General features: G+C 40.4%; 1 protein-coding gene across 1 annotated transcript; it reads right to left on the bottom strand.

Annotated features, from left to right (window-relative positions):
* Positions 1 to 2,894: 2,894 nt before the first annotated feature.
* Positions 2,895 to 20,397, bottom strand: LRIT3 (leucine rich repeat, Ig-like and transmembrane domains 3). Its single transcript, XM_007054418.3, has 4 exons — positions 19,846 to 20,397; positions 18,035 to 18,510; positions 7,147 to 7,452; positions 2,895 to 4,727 (listed from the first exon to the last, which is right to left on the bottom strand). Exons 1-4 carry the CDS (start codon positions 19,959 to 19,961, stop codon positions 3,661 to 3,663), a joined length of 1,965 nt encoding a protein of 654 aa, XP_007054480.2. The 5' UTR covers positions 19,962 to 20,397; the 3' UTR covers positions 2,895 to 3,660.
* Between the last annotated feature and the right edge of the window lie 866 nt (positions 20,398 to 21,263).

Here is a 21,263-nt window from a genome sequence, read left to right as displayed (position 1 = left end):
ATATTATTCATCTTGAGTAAGGGTGGCTGAATCTGTCTCACAATGATTCTATCATGATTCTCAGCTGCTTGCAGTAAGAGACTGAGACTATGAAAAAAGGTTACCTGGAGCTGATTTAGAGAATTGTGTTACCCATATTATATCTCTCCTAGCAATGAATTCACAGCATTGATGCTCAAGTTTATGATTTTATGGTAACTATGAGTGAAGGTGTGCAAATGTGTGTGTTGTGCTGGTAGAGTTGTGTGGAATTGTGTGTGCATAGTTTTGTGCTGGGAGATTTGTGTTTTATGTGTGGGTTGCGCTGAACTTGGAAATGTGTATGGCTGTGTGTGTGCTGGTTGTGTTGTTGCATGGGTGGTTGTGTTGAATAGTGTGTGGATTGCATTGTGCTGGGAAAGTTGTGAAGGTTCCCAGTGAAATTCACTGTTAAGTGCAAAGCAATGCACACTGGAAAAAATATTCCCAACTATACATACGTAACGATGAGTTCTAAATATGCTGTTACCACTCAAGAAAGAGATCTTGGAGTCATTGTGGATAGTTCTCTGAAAACTTCAGCTCAATTTGCAGCAGTGGTCAAAAAGGCTAAAAGGATGTTTGGAACTACTAGGAAATGGATAGAAAATAAGACAGAAAATATCATAATGCCAGTATATAAATCCAAAGTATGCCCACACCTTGATCCTATGCCCAGTTCTGGTTGCCCCATCTCAAAAAGGATACAGTGAAACTGGAAAAGTTTCAGAGACTGGCAACAAAGATGATCAAGGGTATGGAATGGGTTCCATAAGGGGAAACTAATATATTAGGGCTGTTCAGCTTAGAAAAGAGACAAGGAGGATATGACAGAGCAGTGGCTCTGAACCTTCCCAGACGACTGTACCCCTTCCAGGAGTCTGATTTGTCTTGCGTACCCCAAGTTTCATCTTACTTAAAAACGACTTGCTTACAAAATCAGATATAAAAATACAAAAAGTGTCACAGCCCACTATTACTGAAAAATAGCTCACTCTCTCATTTTTACCATATCATTATAAAATAAATCATTTGGAATATAAATATTGTACTTATTTTTCAGTGTATAGTGCATAGAGAAGCATAAATAAGTGATTGTCTATATGAAATTTTAGTTTGTACTAACTTCACTAGTGCTTTTTATGTAGCCTGTTGTAAAACTTGGCAAATGTCTAGATGAGTTGAAGTACTTCCTGGAAGAGGGAAGGGGTAGGAGGGATAGCTCAGTGGTTTGAGCATTGGCCTGCTAAACCCAGAGTTCTTAGTTCAATCCTTGAGGGGGCCATTTGGGGTAAAAATTGGGGATTGGTCCTGCTTTGAGCAGGGGGTTAGACTAGATGACCTCCTGAGGTCCCTTCCAACCCTGATATTCTATGATTCTATGAAGACCTCTGTGTACCACTAGGGATATGTGTACCCCTGGTTGAGAACCATTGTGATAGAAGGCTACAAAATCATGAATGGTGTGGAAAAAGTGAAGAGAGAAATGTTATTTACCCCTTCCCGCAGTATGAAAACCAAGAGTCACCTGATGAAATTAATAGGCAGCAGGTTTAATGTGAACAAGAGGAAGTACCTTTTCACACAACACACAATCACCATGTGGAACTCTGCCATGGGATGTTGTTTTGGATGACTATGTTTACAGATTTCAGAGTAACAGCCGTGTTAGTCTGTATTCGTAAAAAGAAAAGGAGTACTTGTGGCACCTTAGAGACTAACCAGTTTATTTGCTCAAATAAACTGGTTAGTCTCTAAGGTGCCACAAGTACTCCTTTTCTTTTTATGTTTACAGAAGAACTGGATATTCATGGAGGATAGGTCTATCAATGGCTGTTAGCCAAGATGGTCAGGGACCTAACCTCTTGCTAAGGGTGACTCTAAACTTCTAACTAACCGAAACCAGGAGGGAAAGACAGGGATGGATCTCTCCAGAACTGTGCTGTTCTGTACACTCCCCCTGAAGCTCTGTCAGCTCTGGGCACTGTCAGAGACAGGATACAGGGCTAAATGTACCATTGGTCTGACCAGTAATATACTTCTTATTCATTTAACAAACTACAGAGCTATTATGCAAATAAATTTATCAAGCACCTTTGACTACCTTACCTGCTCTACTCCATGTTTCTCTAGCACTCCTTTTATCATCCTAACCCACTGAGCAGCTTCAAAGAGATGCCTCGGTGTGAGGGGTTTACACTAAGTCAATTTATGACAAAAATATTTCTTCCTCCTTACCCAAATTTTCCCCACAGATTAAACCTGCCCAAGATGAGAAAGATTTAAACCCAGCCTAATAATACCTAAAAATGTTAAGCCTTGAAAACCCATTATGTCATGTTATTCCAGGGGCAGAAACAGGAGCTTTATCTTGTTTATCCAAGAGACCTGGGTTCTATGCCCAGCTCTGCCACTGATCTACTGGGTGACTTTGGGAGAGTCACTTTAACCACTCTGTGCCTCAAGTTATCCATCCATAAAATGGGGAGAAAGACACTGACCTGCTTTGTAAAGCACTTTGAGATCTGTGGATGAAAAGTACTACATAAGATCCAGGTATTATCATCATCCCATTGGGAAGGTAAGATTCCCAGCTTCCCACAGCACTCACATGGAAAGGCCCAAGATATCAAAGATACTTGCTTTTTTTTTTTTTTAATCCATTTTGGCATGTATTGTGGCTCCCTGTTTACACACAGTGATACTCATGGAGTTGGAACCTGCAGCAACAAAGTCAATAGGAGTCTTGTCATGGACTTTAATGGACGCAGGATTGGGCTCATGATAGGCAATCCTAGATGTTTATTTTTAAAATATATAATATGATTTTGGAAATGTCAAGTTGTGCTCATAAGTCGCTGACACAATCACACATTCCAAATGTTACCCTCATCCTCTCGCCTCATTCCCTCCTGCTATTTGTTACATCTCCTGTTGCATCTTGTCTGTAGCTATTGGAGGACAAGACCTCATCTTACCATGTGTCTAATACATACACGTATTAGAAGAAACATCTCAAGAAACAAAGCACATGACCTCTGGGTAACTGACTTGAGTTTTGATTAACCCAAAATCACTCCCACGCCAAGAGATTATACAATGTAGTGCTCTATCACATTTTGAAGCACAAGCTGTCATCAGAAAATCTGTATTTTCAAATATTAAGTATAAGTGACTATCTTTGACGCAAGCAAAGCCAGAGTTTAAGCTCTACTCCTATAGTTTTTCTCCAGTACATAACATTTTTAAAAGAAATGTGGGGAATATTTGATGGATACAACTTGCAGGTTGTACACATGAAATCAGATGACAAGATAAATACCAGAATGTTTAATAAAAACAGAAAATATAAGAACATAAATCAGACAGAATTACTTTATGCTCTATTTACTCTCCTAGGAACATCACTATCTCATATCAGAAGTCACAGGATGCATGACAGGATGTAAAAAAGACAAAAAAAAACAAATACTGGTGTCAATTTCCCTTTCCCCCTCCTACCACAATAGTCTGAGTTGTATCAGATGCTATATCTGATAGTGGCATTTCCTACCTGGCACTGATCTGCTTTCAGATACAAGACTGCAGTTTGGAATTAGTTTTACCCTTAGTGTATTTCACATTGTCCACTGTATACAACACTCAACAGAAGTACTCAGACCTGGAGCCCTCACTTTTGAACGTCATCTGAGAATCCATGCTTGACCTAGAGCAAAGCAGAAGTCTTTCTGACTCACCAGTGTCTCTTCGAGTCCAGAGCTCTCCTCCTGTGCCCACTGAACGGGGCTTCAAGGAAAGTGTTTCAAATTTGACATAGGTCTCTTTTGCAAGGTCAGCTTCCCTAGCAGATTTTGGTTTCCTGTGAAGTTTTAAAACTTTATAGAGTAAGAAAAATATCAAAGGTAGAACAATCACACATGCCACACTGCTAGTCATGACCAAAATGGAAACTTGAGAACCACTCTCATCATGTATTCCATCAGTGGAGAAAATAATGCATTGATCTTTTGTAGGTGGGACTCCTTTGGGACAGACACATGCCATGTATTGTGTACTAGGCTGCAAACCATCTATTGTGACTTTGTTTTTGCTGGGATCTGTACTCAGAGGCAGCATATCTTTCTCACCATACTTTGAGTACAATACAGTCACTGCAGAGTTGCTTGTGGCATTGATGGTTTTCCAAGTTAAGGTAACTCTTTCGTCCGTTTCACTAATAACTTTCAGGTTCTTTATGGTGAAATTCTGTTCAGCCAGTGCTGCTGCATTCAATGAAGTCTCCTCAACTTTTTTGCTGGTTTCTTCAGGCTTTTTGTTGTTTCCATTTGTTACTCCCTTTGAACTTTTTTTCCCATCAGCAATGGACTTGGATTGCTTTTTGTCTGTGATCTTGGCACTTGTTGGTCTTTCAGTGGTAGCCATTGTTGTGGGTAGCGATGTTAAGGGTGGAGGAGGTGTGGTGCTCTTTTCAGATTCTTGCTTGTCTTCCTCCTGTGTGTTATTTTGTTGGTCTGCTTCAAACTTCTTCCCATACTTTTGTGGTGACACAGTCGTAGTGACAACACCTACCACAGTGACAGTAACAGCAGCTTCTGACATTCCCGCCAAATTTTTGGCCTTACATCTGTAGTCCCCTGCATCCTTGTATGAAATCCCTGTCAGACTTATTATGGACCATCTGACACCCTCTCCTGGAGTTTCTTGAATTACTAAAGGAAAATGAAATGCATATAGTAAAACAGTGTAACGGGAACATTAAAAAAAAGAGAAAAGGCTATGACATTACCCCTTCCATGCTTTTGCTATGTTAGAAAGAACCATTTGAACTGAACATATTGGTTTTTTAAACACAACTTGCAAAACTCCCTGCCATATGACAGTATTGAAAAAAAGAGTTGAGGTCTGGTCTGCACTACAGACCTACATCAGTAAAACTACATCACTCACTGAAAAATCCACACCCCTGAGCGACATAGTTATACCGACTTAACCCCTGTGCAGACAAAGCTCTGTCAGCAGGAGAGGTTCTCCCGTTGGCATAGCTACCACCTCTTGGCATAGCTACCACCACCCATCAGCAGAGAGCGTCTTCATTGAAGTGCTACCGCTGCATCGGTGCAGCTGTGCTGACGCAGTGTTTTAAGTGTAGACTCGCCCCGAGAACGGTTCAAAAATAAAATTAGACATTTATATGAGAAATAAAAATATTTGCCGTTTCATTATACAAAACAAAAATGGTTAAAGGGATATAGGGTAAAGTTTCAAAAGTGCATAAGTGACTTGGCAGCCTGAATTCCATGGACTTTAGAAGCTAAACTGACTGTCAACAAGACTTTGAACTCTAAGTGTCTAAGTCACTTTAGGAAATGGTACTTTGGCTCCTAATTCACTTAAATGGTCTTGAAGGTTTCACCCATCAGGTCTTATGTTTAAGGGTAAAAGCTTGCTGCTGACTGCCTGAGGTTAGCAAGAAACATTCCCCACGGGCAGGTTATTGCATAATTACCCATTAAGGAGCTTGACGCAACTGTCCGAGGCACTATTTTGGACTACATAGAGCACTGATGCAACCCCATTCGACAATTATCATCATCGAATCCAGGAACTTTATACACCACCTCACAAGGGAGGCTAAAGTCTAAACATGTATTGGAAATTGAATTATCCTGTTTCACTCAAAGGTAGCCCTCAGCTCAGGACTGGAGCTTGTGGCTGGAGTAAGAAGCAGCAGCCTGCACTACCCAAGCTTAAACTGTCCTGTGGACTGAACTTTCCCAGAGCTGTCTATCTGGAACCCTTAAGAGTCCCCCAGCCCCACCCCCGCCCCCCCCACACACAGTTTTTTAAATCAAGATTAAGAGATTAAGTTAGATCCGTAACAATTAATAGATTTATATCTATTTTTATTATGTGGATTTTACTCTTCACCCTGTATATTTTAATTATTGTAAGCTCCCAGGGTGAAAGACAGGCACTGTAAATAATAAATCAATTGTAATGCATGACATCTCGATCTTACAAACTTCTGCGTCTCCACTATTTGTGTGCTCTACAATGACAGTTGTGACATGAACAGCAAAAGCAAAGAAAATTATATAATAGCATTCCAGTTACAAAAGCTCTCCACCAAAATTTTGGAAAAGTTTGGCTTTGAGTTCAGACTTCAAACCCACCTCTACAGAATATGTAATCATCAAAATACTTTGAGTTATTAAAATAATTGAGTTCTGAGGCAAAAAGTTTAATTTCCAGGCTTTTCTAGGAGCTGCAGATTTTATACATTCGCTAGCTTCCCCTACTCTCAGCCCCTTCCTTTTTCTGTCTTTTCTCTTCTACAGTTCTTCCTTAAATCCTACAGATAATCCTTAGATGTTAACTATGCCATCTACTGGCAGCCTCCAGTATTGCACTATAACAATTCATTTCCACTGATATGCTTATTTTGTTTTAAATGAGTGATATTAGCATACTGCTTTGAGTTAAAAGAATTTTTCATAACCAATATAACAATTTATGATTGTGGGTTTACAATAAGATGTCATACAGTTTCATTCTCATGAACCCATTACTTAGAAATAGGAAAACTTCTGAATTGCTAGATGCAATTATTAAAATTGGCTGATATTCAAAAACAGTATCAGATATTCACTGTCTCTTTACCATTCGGTATGGACATTGGTGGTAAATGACCAAAATTCAAAAAAACTAATATTTATTGCAAAGCCAATGCTTATAATAAAAATTGCTGTGTTTAAGTAGCTCAGTTATGGCTGCACTGTCTTTTTTAACTTCCATTTTGTACCGGAGACAAGCCAAAACTGAAATTTCAAGTCCAAAGCACCCCCTCCAATTTTGGGAAACTGAATCTAAGCCTCCTATCCAGTCTTGGTTCCATGTCATGTTCAGAATTGGAAGTGACCTGTTTGCGTTGTTCATGTTCAGATATGGATGAATTTAACACAAACAGGGATGAAGAGATTCTGGCCCCAAATGGTGGAAATATTGTGAGAATATTTGGTCTTGTTCGTTTTTCACCATTCATCAATAATGATCTCAAAGATCATTTCAAAGCACGAATGATCAATATTTCTAGGTTCTCATATTTCTTAGTAATAAATTATGAAATACCTGTATAGTTCACCGGTAAATTGTCTGACCTGATCCAGGTAAGTTGTGGGGTTGGATATCCAGTGGCATCACAGCGTAGCAGTACATTGCTTCCCAGAGGTGATGTGATTTTTGTTGCTGAAGTCATCACTGATGGTTTAAGACACTGTTCCAGCTCTGCTCTCTGGAACAAGATACCTGCCAGGCTCTCAGGTCCACTACAAGCCACAAGAGGATCCAGAAGTATAACAGAGGTGTCTACTATTTTGGAAAATTCAATTAGCTTTGAAATCCGACAGTCACAAAACCATGGATTGTCCTGCAAACCTTAAGCAGAAAAAAAAGTATACAGTTAGTTTCAAGCATTATTTGGATTTCATGATTAGAATGGGACATCCATTGTGTCTAAATGCTAATAGGGAGAGTCATGTGCCTCTTAAGTTCATTAAATATTTAATTTGTACCTTCTATACTCTTTTTTTATTTATTTATTTTTTGGAGGTTCAGGAAGGAGGGTTAAAGCTGTTTTGTTAACATTTGATAAACTAGAACTTTTCCCCACAACCACCTGCATAGAAAATGGTATATGAGTTGACAAATTCTACACTAAATTGTACCATTTTTCAATTCCTTTTGAACAACCTCAGAAGGAGCAGCCTTGGTTAGCTGCCAAGTAAGGTATTTCACCAGCGTTTGGCTTCTTGGTAGACCCTTCAAATACAAGTAGATCTTCTAACTATGGACAACTATGGTTGTCTTTTGACTTCCATTGCTCTCCTTCCCCTTCATTAAGTATGGAGTTTTCTAAGCTTCTCTTTTCTTTTCAGGCACCTTTTTCAGTGCTTGGATTTTGGCTGGGGAGAGAACAATGATAAAAGTGTTTATGACTTATACCAACTCTTCTGCCATAGAACAGAGATGGCTTTAAGCCAACACAGTGTAGATCTGGATCTGAACTTTCCCAATGCTCAGGGGTGTTTGGATTCAGAGATCTCATTCAGGCCAATCTCTTACATACAAAATATTTAAAAGTTGTGGGGGGATGCGGAGAGAGAGGGAGGAGGGCAGAGGAACTGTCGAAAGAATTAAAAGATATTCGCATTTTTGATGGCACACAAGGACCCGGACCCGCCCATTTGACTTCAGACTATTTGCCCTTTGATTATGAAGAGCATGAGTGAGGGGACATTTCTTCTCTTGTTGAATTTGATTTCAGGTGAATTACACTGGCCATTTTATAGTAATGTAGGTCCAGATCTTATATTGGTGTAACACAGCATAGCTCTGTTGACTTCAATAGAGAAATATCTATTTATACCAGCTGAGGACCTAGTCCACAGCATTTCATTCATGTCTTTAGATAGTTTCTGATCTGACTTTAGATCTTTGTACAAATCTCCCTGGAATACTCTATTTCCTCTGAATATTAACAATAAATAGAACTAATTCCCAATCCAAGCTATTTTTGTAGGTAACACAGGACAGCCTCCAATGCTATGATGATGAGTGCATTAAAAGTGGGCAGGCAGATATAAAATAAAAGCTACTACTTTGCAGTGAAAACCTATAATTACTGGACACTCTGAACAGTTTAGCAAACCAGTCATGAATGAAACCCAGATAAGGAGACACAGTACACGGCTCATGATGTGAAAAGATGCATTAACTTTAGGAATAATTAAATAAAAAATTGGAATTATTCCATGTTACCAACACCTTTCTTTTTCCCCTTTCTTAATATTTCACTGGCTTCTAATCTCTTTGCATTTTTAGAAAAAAATCTGTAGATGTAGAAATATATGCTTCCTTTAATCACCTGACCAAGATTAGCTTATCTTAAGCACAAAGTCAGTGATTGGTTATACCAGTGATAAACCCTGACTAATCCCACCCTTAAAAACAAGACTTGACCTGAAGAGATTCCTTGACTATAAGTTTATGACATCACAATCCAATTGTACTCCTTCCAGACACGAATGATTTTAAATCTATTGACTAATTATTACCCACAAGAAAAGGAATAGGCAAATCCAAGAAAACTGGTTCAACTATTGTATTTTTAAAAGCTAATCTCCAAAGAGAGAGCGAGAGAGAGAGAGAGCGTGCACATGCTTTGGAGAGTATATACAGCTTTGGTGATGTTATATCATATACAACCTGACAACCTCTGGTGAACTGGGCATATTATTATATATATATATATTCACCAGAGGTGAATTTCAACAGGTTTCCTTTAACATCAGTCCATCCTATCTGTAGCTGCCCCTTTGCACTGTATAGTTAAGGTGGGGATGTGGATAAAACTAGCAGGGGAAGGAGAAGGTCAATGTTCTTAATTTCCAGCCTACTCCCTTAGTACATAAGATAAACTTCCTTCCAATTCATATATGCAGTACAGGTGTCCCAAAAGCCATTAATTGCAAACAAATCCAATGTAAGGCCCCTGACTCCCAGGATGTGTAAATGTACGTGCCATGTAAGGATCTTGGGACCATTGTGCAAAGTAAAGGTGTCCAAGAACATAAGAGTAGCCATGCTGGGTCAGACCAAAGGTCCATCTAGCCCAGTATCCTGTCTACCGACAATGGCCAATGCCAGGTGCCCCAGAGGGAATGAACAAAACAGGTAACCATCAAGTGATCCATTCCCTGTCACCCATTCCCAGCTTCTGGCAAACAGAGGCTAGGGACACCATCTCTGCCAGGGTAACTTAATGTTACTTACCCACATTTCTTAAATATACATTTCTCACATTTTGGAATATTTGTATGTTGCTGAGTTGGGACAATTATGTCTCTTAAAAAGATTAAATAGCCTAAATCACATTTTTTAATGGTCTGATCCTGCAAAGTCTTACTCATGTGAGTAATAATGATAATAGGGATTTGCAGGATTAATCCTTTAGACAGGTAAATTATTCACCAATATGGCCAAGTGATTGAAATGTATAAGTCTACTGTGAAACTTTTAAAACATACAAAGGCACACAAAAATATCAACAAATAATTCCACTGAAATCAATTGTGGTAAAAGAAAGTGAAGGTTGTAGGATTAAGAATTTAATAGTCAGGCACCTCATATGCAAAGGAGCTTCTTAACTCAAATTAATTTCTCACCAATCTGTCCATGCTTCGCAAAATGCTTCTTATTAGGGCAATACATGGTTAATGAAGTTTGTGAGACATATTAATGCCGTACAGTAAAAAAGCAACATCCTACTTAGAGAGGCAAGATGGGTACAATGCAGTTGTAGCCTTGACTCTCTAATAACCTGGGACCAGCACAGCTTGAACAACACTGCCTACATGATCCTGCTTGTGAGTCAGGGTACTGCCACCAATCTCACTGCAGAGAATTAATTGTAAGACAGCTTCTCAGGGTCCTCCAGCATGCTCTCTGGAGCACATTTATTCTACTGAAAGTGGTCCTAATGCCACAATCCTTTTCTTAGGTAACACTCTCCCTGAAATCAGTGTAAGTTTTGCCCAGGAAAATGGCAGGATTAACTGCAGCATTTGTTCCTACTGCCGTCAGAAAAACACAGATTCCAGACTGACAGGGAACAACGTTTCTCCTAGAGCAGTGGTCCCCAAACTGGAGGAGGGTTGGGGGGGCCCACAGGGCCCAGGCCAACTCCCCTCCTCCCAGGGTGGCAGAAAGGGAGTGCCACCCAGCCCCCTGCTCTGCCCCTGACTCGTTCCAACCCCAGCAATAGCTCCACTCCACCCACTGCTCTGCCCCCGTCCAGCTCTGCCCTCATTCCTCTCCACCCCCGGGCCAGCTCTGCCTCCTGCCCCAGCTCCTCCCCCATCCCCAGTTCTGCCCCCGGCTCTGCCTTTAGCCACAGCTCCTCTGCTGAGCCAACTGTGCAGTAATGACCTACGGGAGGGGCACGGACAGATTCCATTACTGGTAAGGTGGGGCGGCAGGAAAAGTTTGGGCACCACTGTCTTAGAGGAATGTACCACTATTTCAGTTGCACACAGGGAATTCTCTTCCCAAATAAAACATTTAATGCACATAAAATATATGCTAGGATAAAATTTGAGCTGTAATAACACGTTAGGGAAGCTTCTTGTGGAATATGTTGTCTCATTTGAGGTATTAATGTCAGGACTATTTGAGATTTGTTTTGTGCTGCATTAACCTCTAATAGTCATTGCAAAATTCTTATGGTATATAAGGTGAACATTTAAAGATGTGTATTACTCAAAAAGGCGACTAACCCTCATAACCTGTTGAACTCTCTGCCACTGGAAATAATTAACATTTGCAGAGACAGAGTTTCAAAGTCAGGCATGTGCAACTGCACATTGACCTTTGAACATGACTAACTGATGCCTGAAAATAGCTGGTGTTCATGAACATGTCAGATACAACAGCTGAGGGTGCACAAATTGAGTGCCTGCTGTCCATGTGTATATGCACAAATATTTGCTCACAAGTCCAACTCACTCAAGTACACAACTGCATGTGCCTACCTTTAAAATCTGTCCAGTTTTATTTTTTAACTGTTCTGGAGGCAGATGCTATTCTTATTCAGAGAAATATCTATTCCTTCTTGATATTTTACAAAATGACCTGTTCTCTTCCCTATGGACTGGAGAAAAAGAGTACCGCTAAGATATTGGAAGGGAGAGTGGCTGCTCCTGAAACAAGCCCTTAAACACCATCAGCTTTCCACAGCAGTAAATTATGCTAAAAGCCAGATTAACTACCCTATAAGGCCTCTGTTCTTTCCTGTTCAAAGAGAGTAGAAACATACAGCTGAGGGGATGCGATGCAGTGGGGAAGTGAAGTTCAGGCATCAGGAGACCCCAGGATTTCCAGAGTTAGAAGTTTGCTTTCCGCATGGACCCTCAAGATTGGTAGGGCGAGCAGCTTGTCTCCCTTCACAAGGTGGCCGAGTCCTTCTCCCCATGGACAGCTTGTGACAAAACCTCTTTGGCTGACTTTTCCCCTCCTGCAGGTTTTCCAGTAGGAAGTTATGACTTGTTATTTATTGCTCATATTGCAGTAGTGCCCAAAGATTCAGTCCAGATCCAGACTCCACTGGCTGAGGTACTGTACAAACAAACCTATGAGACAGTCCCTGACCCACAGAGTGTATAATAGAAATAAACTGAGCAATGAGTAACAAACAGCAGAAGAGAAAGGGAAGCAAAGAACAAGGTAATACAGTCACATGGTTATTTAGGCTAGCCTTGAGGGTTCCAGATCATTTGGAAGCACTGGATTTTGTGAACGGGGAAAGCTGTAGAACCCCAGAGCTACTCACCTGGCCTCTTTCCCAACATATAAATATACTCCTGAATCTGCAGGTAGAGACAGGTGGCTCTTTTCTTAACGTCTTCCATAAGGGAGGCAAAGATTTTCATAAGTTATCTAATTGGTTCTGAGATAAATAATTGTTTTCACTGCAGCCAAACAAAATGCAGTTATTTACAGTTGATTCATTAACATTGTTTCAGTTCCATATGTCCAACATTGACCTCTGAGGAGGTAATTTCCTCATTCACATGATGGCTATTTCCAGCCAGTTATGAGCCAGGGTTTTCTTCTAATATGAACCCAACTTTAAATTGTTGCACAATAAGCATTGATTTTCCATACATGGATATGATATGGTACAAGTAGACAGCACTGTACAATAAGCAACAGACAAAGCTTCCTTCCTAATGAACCACAATGGAGTTTTTGTGCAAATGGACAGAAAATGGCCACATCCCACAAAGGGTCCTTATCTGATTCATTTGGAGACAAGCCTGGATGCTGCAGTGATCACAACAAACTCAAATAATTTGCTTCCTCAGTAACTCACTTGGTTATTCATCCCCATCAATGCCTAATAACAGCCCATAGTTACAGCTGTGAATTATATACTCCAATGTGTATCACAGAAGAATACATTTATGCAGTCCCTTCTTCTTGGTAAACAGTTTCCCCTGCACCAGTACATGCCACTGTGTCAATATGGACTTTAGCTTAGAGGCGAGCTATGTAGGAAATTTTCTCTGTAAATCAGTAACCAGCCTCGGAGTGTAATTAAATGCACATTATTCCCCTTTCACTGGGTTGTAAAGTGGCAATAAATAAAATAGTCAAGGTTCAAAACAAAACCTGGATGTCATTAACAGGTGATGTTTCCTCCACCCCAGCTGTGATGTTTCTTCCACCCAAGGCTCTCTGTAACTACAATACCATCTGCAGCCCCTGCTGCTCCTCTGGGGTTTAGTCAGTGGCTTCACATAGATTTCATACAGTGCAAACTGCAGCTCTGTCATATGCTGTATTCCGTCATACTCTCAATGGCTCTCTAGGAGGGAGACCACAAGGGGAATGATATTACCATTGTGCATGCCTCAGATTTCAAAGCACAGTATGCTCCTACAGCCCAGCCCTGCCACCACAGACTTCAGTGGGAGCAGAATTGGGCCCTTGGTGCCCAAATTGACTGAAGAAACACAAGGAATCAAAATGGGTCAAGCAAGAGTAAAGTTGGGGATTACTAACAAAGACTAGGGAAAGGCCAGGTTCTTGTCAGCTAGACAAAAGCAGCTCCTGGTTTTCCAGGGGCACAGGCAGTCACGTGGCCTGAAGATTTGGAAAGAGAGCCTCCTCCTGCACTCTCCCCTCCTCAGGTTCACTTATGACACTGCAGCTAGCAGAGCCTTCTAAATGTTAAAAATCACTTGGTTTGGATTTTGTTTCAACACACCAGCGAATAATCTTGGTTGTCCTGGTTCCGCCAACCATTGCCCACATTGAGCAGAACCCCAACTGCCATTTTACTGGCAACATTTCAACAACTTGACTTTACTGTAAGTACTGCTAGGAAGCTCTGAGTTTCAGCTTCCAGTGACACTATGCTTTCAGCTAACAAGCCAGCTAGAGATAGAGCACCTAACTGGATGCTCCCGCAGGAGGGGGACAAAGTACCCAGGACTCTCTGAAGGTTCACTTTGCAGAATTTTCATCCAGAGAAGGCAGAAGGTGCAGAAAACTGCAGATCTGCGAAGAAGTGAAGCTTTAGTCCAATGGAGGGTCAGCTCCTTTGGCCCCTTCTTACCCCTGGCAATGTGGTTCCTGCAGGAGAAATGCTACCATTAGCAGGCCAGCCTCTCTGAGAGGTGCAGAAATGTAGCCTTAGTTAACACGGATTCAAGCAGAATTAATTAAGGCATGGAATCCAAGCAAATACTCACCACCTCTGGGACGGGGGAGAGTGCTACACAGAACAATTGCTCTTTGGTTCCTTTCCCAGCCCCGAAAGCCTCAATGAGCCCCAGCAGATCTTCCATGGGTTATCAGAGAGGGCAATGTCACAGAGCCATCAGTCTCCCTTTTTCATTATTTCTACCCAGAATCCCTTCTGCTTGGAGAAGTGAAGAAGATAGTCAGGCCCATATAAATCCTACTCAACATGGTACATTTTTAAGCAACAAAAGTACAACAGGGACGGCCTCTCTCTGATTTTGTCACCAGATCCTAAAATCTATCAGGTAGTAACAGCCCTGTCCCTGTGGCACAGACCTGAAGGTGAGACTCCTGCAATGAGTGGGTGTGTGCGTGTACGCACGCATGTGTGTCCGCTTATGCGCTCACACATGAGTGAGAAACATGACCAGGGCACCACAGTAATACAATCAATAAAGAGGAACATATAGAAGGTTTAGTGGGAAGGGAATTGTGGGCTGGTCATGGAACAATCCAAAACACAAGCGGTGTGACACTTCAGATCTCCAGAGGAAATGTTCTTCTTCACGTTCAGATTAATTGTATAACAACCATTGTCTGATTGCACTCTACCAAAGCCATTTATTGTGAGTCTATTAATGACTGGAAATGAAGTCAATCATTCACAGCTAGCCTAATTTATAGTTGCTCCAAATTCTACAAAGAAATCATTTTATTTTCAGGGTATCTGACTTTAGTATGTAAGTCTGAAGATAGGCAATTGCATACCATCTCCACAGAACATAGGATCCAAAAACTAGAGGCAAATTGACACCTGAATCCAGTGAATCTACTGCCCTTTCATCTCTGGAGATACAGGTTCAAATCCAGACTTGGTTCACAAATGAAAATGAGCTAACGGTCTCATGCTAATTCTCCTGAGGACATTTTTGCACATTATAAAATCATCACATAACATGGCACAATCAGTCACACGTGCTCAAGAGAATACAGGTGCTAGGGCTGGAAGGCTTGTCATGATTAAAGGCTGTTGACAAAGACTGGTGAAAAAAGTTTACACAGTGCCTGCGAGCACTCAACCAGATTCCACTATCTTTGCACAGCAAGGGCAGAACAAAGAGACTGGAAGTTGGCTAGAACTCCCGAGATGAGGATTTCGACATGGGGTAAATCATCAGCAGGTTTAGAGCTGCCATACACAGCAGCAGGGAGGTTTAATTCCCCAGCACAGGTAGATAGACAGACTGCTCAGGCTAGCACTTAAAAATAGCAGTGTAGCCACAGTGGTTCAGGCAGCAGTTCAGATTAGCCACCCAAGTGCATAGTCAGGGGGTCAAAAAAGAGTGTGTCAGGGCAGCTAGCCTAAGCTACTACAGGCAAACTAGCTCATGCAGAGTGAGCACACGTATGTCGACCTGCACCTGCACCTCACAGCTGCTGTACAGACATACCCATAGCCAGCTCCTACTCTCCTCCCTCCTGTAACCATCAGGGTAGAGCGGTGGTTCTCAAACTTTTGTACTGGTGACCCCTTTCACAAAGCAAGCCTCTGAGTGTGACCCCCCTCCCCTTATAAATTAAAAACATTTTTTTATATATTTAACACCATTATAAATGCTGGAGGCAAAGCAGGGTTTGGGGTAGAGGCTGACAGCTCACGACCCCCCCCCATGTAATAACCTTGGGACCCCTTGAGGGGTCCCGACCCCCAGTTTGAGAACCCCTGGAGTAGAGGGAGTATGCAGGGATAGGGACGGAACACTCTGTGCTCCAGCCATCACCAGCTGTGTAGATTAGAGCAGCCCCCACCTATTCGAAGGCTGGTCATCCCAGGATCAGGGAGTCACCCCCCTGCTCCCACATGCAGTCCATCCCCTCCATGCACGCTGCATCCACAGAAACTGAGTGCAGTGGAGAATCCCTCCAATTATACCTAGTCCTACACACGATTTTTTGTCTGAGCACCCAATGATCAACATGTTCTAAAAAGCAAGTATTAGCCGAAACTTTTACAGAACTGATGAGTGATTCCTGTGGGCCACACAAGTTACAAAAAGCTAAGTGTGTTATACTAACAGTTTAAGACATGCATTAGTATTTCCTACACAGCATTTGTCCAGAACATTAGCGGTACAAATATTTAAAATAAATAGCAGGCAGCAATCAGCATAGTATAAGCAGTTTCACACTATATTTTAAACTAACATATGAGCACTGATATAACAATATTTTGCATGTTTATATCACCTTTTATCCTGAATGATCCCAAAGCCCTTTACAAACTATGGCCTCAATCCTGCAAACACTTATTCATACAAGTAACCCACTGGCACCACTCACATACAGAGTTGCTTACATATATAAGAGTATTAGCAAGGTGGGCACAAACTAGTTCTTACTCACGATAATCATTCTTACCTTAATAAAGGTTTGCAGGTTCAGGCCTCTGCAGTGGAACACAATGGCTAAACACAACATTACACAATGGTATTTAATTACAACTATGGGACAGAGGTTCCCAAGCTGTGATGTATGGACTCACTGGTGGTTGTTTATGGACAGCTGGCTGGTTACATGGTGATAGCTCTCCCATTGTATTAAAAGATGGCTAACAGTATATAAATAAATGGAAAAATAATATCAGGAAAGAAAGCAATAACTAGAGCTACCCTGGTGATATTATGCAATTGCTAAGTGGGGCCAGCAGGTGGGACACAAGATTAGAAATGGGAGGGGAAGTGCAAGGTGGTCTGTGAGATTGCAAATGGGATGGGTAGGTGATCCAGAGGACCCTCTCTCTATGATGTGGTCTAGACTAATAGCAAGTTAGGGAACCCAGCAATAGGCAGGATATAATTATGCAAAATTGAGTTTGACCAGAGCGCCAGTTCTCACATCCTTACCACTACTACTGTAGTGATAAATGCCATGGCATCTTTAGAAACCACAGGGCTGATTCTACTCTGAGTTACCCCAGTGTGAATCAGGAATAACTGCACTGGAGTCTGTGGAGTTACACCAACATACAGCCACTTTGAGAGGAGAGTTAGACCCCATGGGAGTTCAGGGCCTCAGTTGAGCATATCATCTGGAACATAGCTCTTCTAACAACTCACTCTCCCCTGTCACCATGCAGGCACAGTAGTTCAATAGTAGAGGGAAAGTCCCTTCTACTGAGCCACAAACACCACATCCTGCAGTACTTATTTGGGGCATTCCATTGAAGTGCTGATCAAACCTCCCCCTGCTTAGTTTGGGCACATTTTGAGATCACTGCCTGAGATGGCATGGCTGTGTTTCCAGTAATAGATGGTGTAATGCTACACCAAGTAAATTGACAAGGGAAATCTCATCTTAAATACATATATTCTTTAAAAATCCTTAACAATAAAAAACACAAGTTTTTATGACAGTTGAATATTCCATACATCATGCACACTTACAGGAAGGATTTCAGCAATATTTACTTAGCTCTCTTAATCTGGAGATACCAACCTATTTTATGAAGAGGGGCAACTCTCATTATCTCCACTTTACAGATGACAAAGATAGGATAAGTGATCACACAACAAGCCAGCAGCAAAATCAGGATTAGAATCCAGATCTGCTGACTCCCAGTCCAGGGTCCTATCCACTACACTAAGCTGCTTCCCTTTTAAAGAGAATATTTAGACATGTTTTAATAAGGAATCCAGTGGCCTCGTGAGCTTACCTAATATGAGTCTCTGTGCTGCCGGATCTGTGTTCCTGGACGGTGTAGCTTCTGAGAAGGGAGGCCAAATGTCCATTAGGTCTGATGGCAAGGTGATTAGTTTGTTGCTGGATAGGTCCAGGTAGGTGAGGTTTCTCAGGTATCTACTGGCCTCAGATGGAATGCTGGTCAATTTGTTGTTATGTAAATCAAGGGTTCGTAAGTTGGGCATCTCCACAAGAGACTCCCAAGGGAAACTCGACAGCAAATTCCCATCCAGACGCAATTCATGCAGCTGCTTCAAATTATAAAAGCTGCTGGCATCAATGTTAGCCACACAATTGTAGGTCACCCACAGGTATTTAAGGTCCACCAAGTAGTAAAAGGCTTCAGTGGGGATTCTTCGTATGACAGTTTTTTCTACACGAAGTTTTACTGTGTCCACAGGAACATTCACAGGGATCTCAAACATATCAGGGTCATTACACAGCACAGACCTAGCACCAAACAAAGAACGATCTGTATTTCATTACCAGAGACTTGCATCTCAAATACATATTAAAGTGTTAATACCATTTCCACCACCACTACTGCCAAAATATCAGATCACGTGCAGTCTTCTATGTTTAAAAGACAGAGACAATTAAGAGGTGGACTTCCTTTCTAAAGAGAAAGTGAATATAAAATATTAATGATACTGCTGCATTAATTCCAGATAAATTTAAATGGTATCTTTTATCCAGTCATTTTAGGGCCAGAAATGTAATTCAAGAACAGAAGGATTTTATTTGTATTTTTATCATTGAAACAGGAGATTCATGGCCTCTATTTTAATAAAAGTCTATAATTCTTTGTGTCACTTTTTCTAATTTCTCTTCAAGTGTGGAGATATCAGATATTTAAGGCACTAGAGTAAATATATTTGTGGAACTTTACTTTTGTAAGTAGGTTGAAGATTACAAATTTTTCAAACTCGGTGCTTAAATTTAAGCTTCTAAATCCACAGGTAGTCACCTAAATAGAAGTGGCCTAGTTTGCAGAGATTCTGCCGACTTTCTACTTCCATTGACTTCAGTGGTGCTGGGTTTTCTCAGAACCTCTGAAAATTAGGCCATTTCAATTTATTTTAAGTGCCTATATATGGATTTAGGAGTCTAGGCATCCAGGTTTGAGAATTTTGATCAAAGTTAATGTCTCTCCTTTCTCTCCATATAGATGCTGATTTACGAAGAACATCCATTTTCCTTTCTTCCCATCAGAACTTTGTATTAGATATAGCACAAGAATAAAACTAGCTGAAATTGTAATTCCCCAAATGAGCAATAATACAATGTCCAGTGCATCTGCTATAAAATATTTCAAAGTGGTTAAGCTTTTTCTTCGTCATCATACTTTTTCTATTGTTGAACAATGAGATTTTCCTACAGATTAAAGGAAATGTTTGCATTTATCTAAAACCAGGATTACCATACCATGAATAATTGGTTTGAGAAATGGAATTTTCAAGGAAATATTGACATTTAGTAAGTTAGAGTGCAGAGAGAAGTCTCTTTCTGTAAAAATTGAAGATTTAAAAGGCATCCAGCTGCTAAGTAAAAATCAATAAGACAAGATATTATTGCTATCTGTTAACATCCATGCACATTGCTTACTATGTAAAGTGGCATAAAAATGGAATAAACTTTCCCCTTTATACTTCTAAAAAGTACATGAACTAAAACTAAAACTACACAATCTGTACTCATCAGTGGTGTCAGAAAATGTTATTCTAAATTTCCATCAACCTATTTTCCTATAATTACATTGTGTAACGGCAATAAAGAAAGGCATACCTTGTTCCGGTGCCATCACTTCTGCCATGGTAAATGCAAGTGCATTGTGAAGGACAAAAACTGTTTACCTCTTCAAAAAAGCTAATCATGGTGCATAAACAAACAAACAGATACATGACTTCCTCCCAGCAAAATGGATATGAACAAAATCTAAAAACTTTTATTCCCAGGCACTCGTGTGCTGTGTGCTATGAATGTGAATGTAGACATCCATTTAGTAATAGCAGATTACAGTGGATTAGTTGAGATCTGTAGCTACTTAACCTTCAAATGTATCCTGAAAAGGATCAGTTGAACCAGTTTGTTCTTTATTATGCCAAAGGAAAATATTCTGTTAAAATTGTACCTATCACATATCAGGACTATCTTTATAGTTAACTATATTGAATATAGATTTACTAGATATATTTTGACATATCCCTTTACTTCACAGGGGTGTTGTGCAGTTTAGTTAGCTAATATTTGTAAAGCACTCCGATTGTGGAAGAAAATGTACTATATAGGTGTAACATGTCAAAGACAGTATGAAATAATAAGCTCAAAGGGGCATATTCTAAGACTGAATAACTGTACAGTGCAGAATGTACCTGCATTTTAATATTAAAAACATTCAAGATTAATAGCACGAGTTAGGTTTTACAACTTTTTTAAAACAATTTTTTGGGGCTTTACCAAAAAGCTTAAATATATTTAAATAATAGTTGCATTCTGAAAAGAATGTAGATGACTTCATATAAAACTTAAATGTTAATAGAACCGTCAAAGAAATAAACTAATTGTTGGTGCCATCTACTGATTATCAATTGATAGCACCAAAAATATCATGTGAAGTGAAATCCCCTTAGACTGTGCTTTAAAATGTGTGTTCTTCATTCTTCCTTGAAGCATTAGAATGTTTGCTTTTTAGAACAGATTAGCAGATGTCAGAACAAACTATATTCTCTCTCTTTGTTTTATTGTCAATGAAAGGTAAAAAGTTCAACATCCAGCATTCCAAAAGGGTCTGTGTCTCTTTAAAAAAGGCACAGCAACTGGATAACAGGAAGTGAACTCAATATGTTAAGTAGCTGTAGTTAGATGAAGCAGTTTTAGTTGAGATCTGCCTGAGTGTTGTTCATATTTTATATTACTGGTAGACAAGATATTTATTCTCCAAACATCAGAAATACCAATATCAAGTTAACTACCACCTATAACTGAATCTTTGAAAAGATATTCATCCCTTCAGCCCTGAATAAACTGATTCTCCCAAGATGGCCAACCCTAGGCATTCAAAAACCATGAGTCAGGCCTCAAATATCATGAGATTTTCTTAAAATAATAAATTTGGGGGGGGGTTTTTTACTTGCCTTCTGGTTTGAACTTCTAACATGTGCTTGGGTCACATTTTCAAGATTTTCTCTGCAGTCACGAAGGTT

The sequence above is a fragment of the Chelonia mydas genome, chromosome 4 (genome assembly GCF_015237465.2).
Source record: "Chelonia mydas isolate rCheMyd1 chromosome 4, rCheMyd1.pri.v2, whole genome shotgun sequence".
NCBI lineage: Eukaryota > Metazoa > Chordata > Testudines > Cheloniidae > Chelonia > Chelonia mydas.
This window is presented reverse-complemented; position numbering and strand designations above follow the sequence as displayed.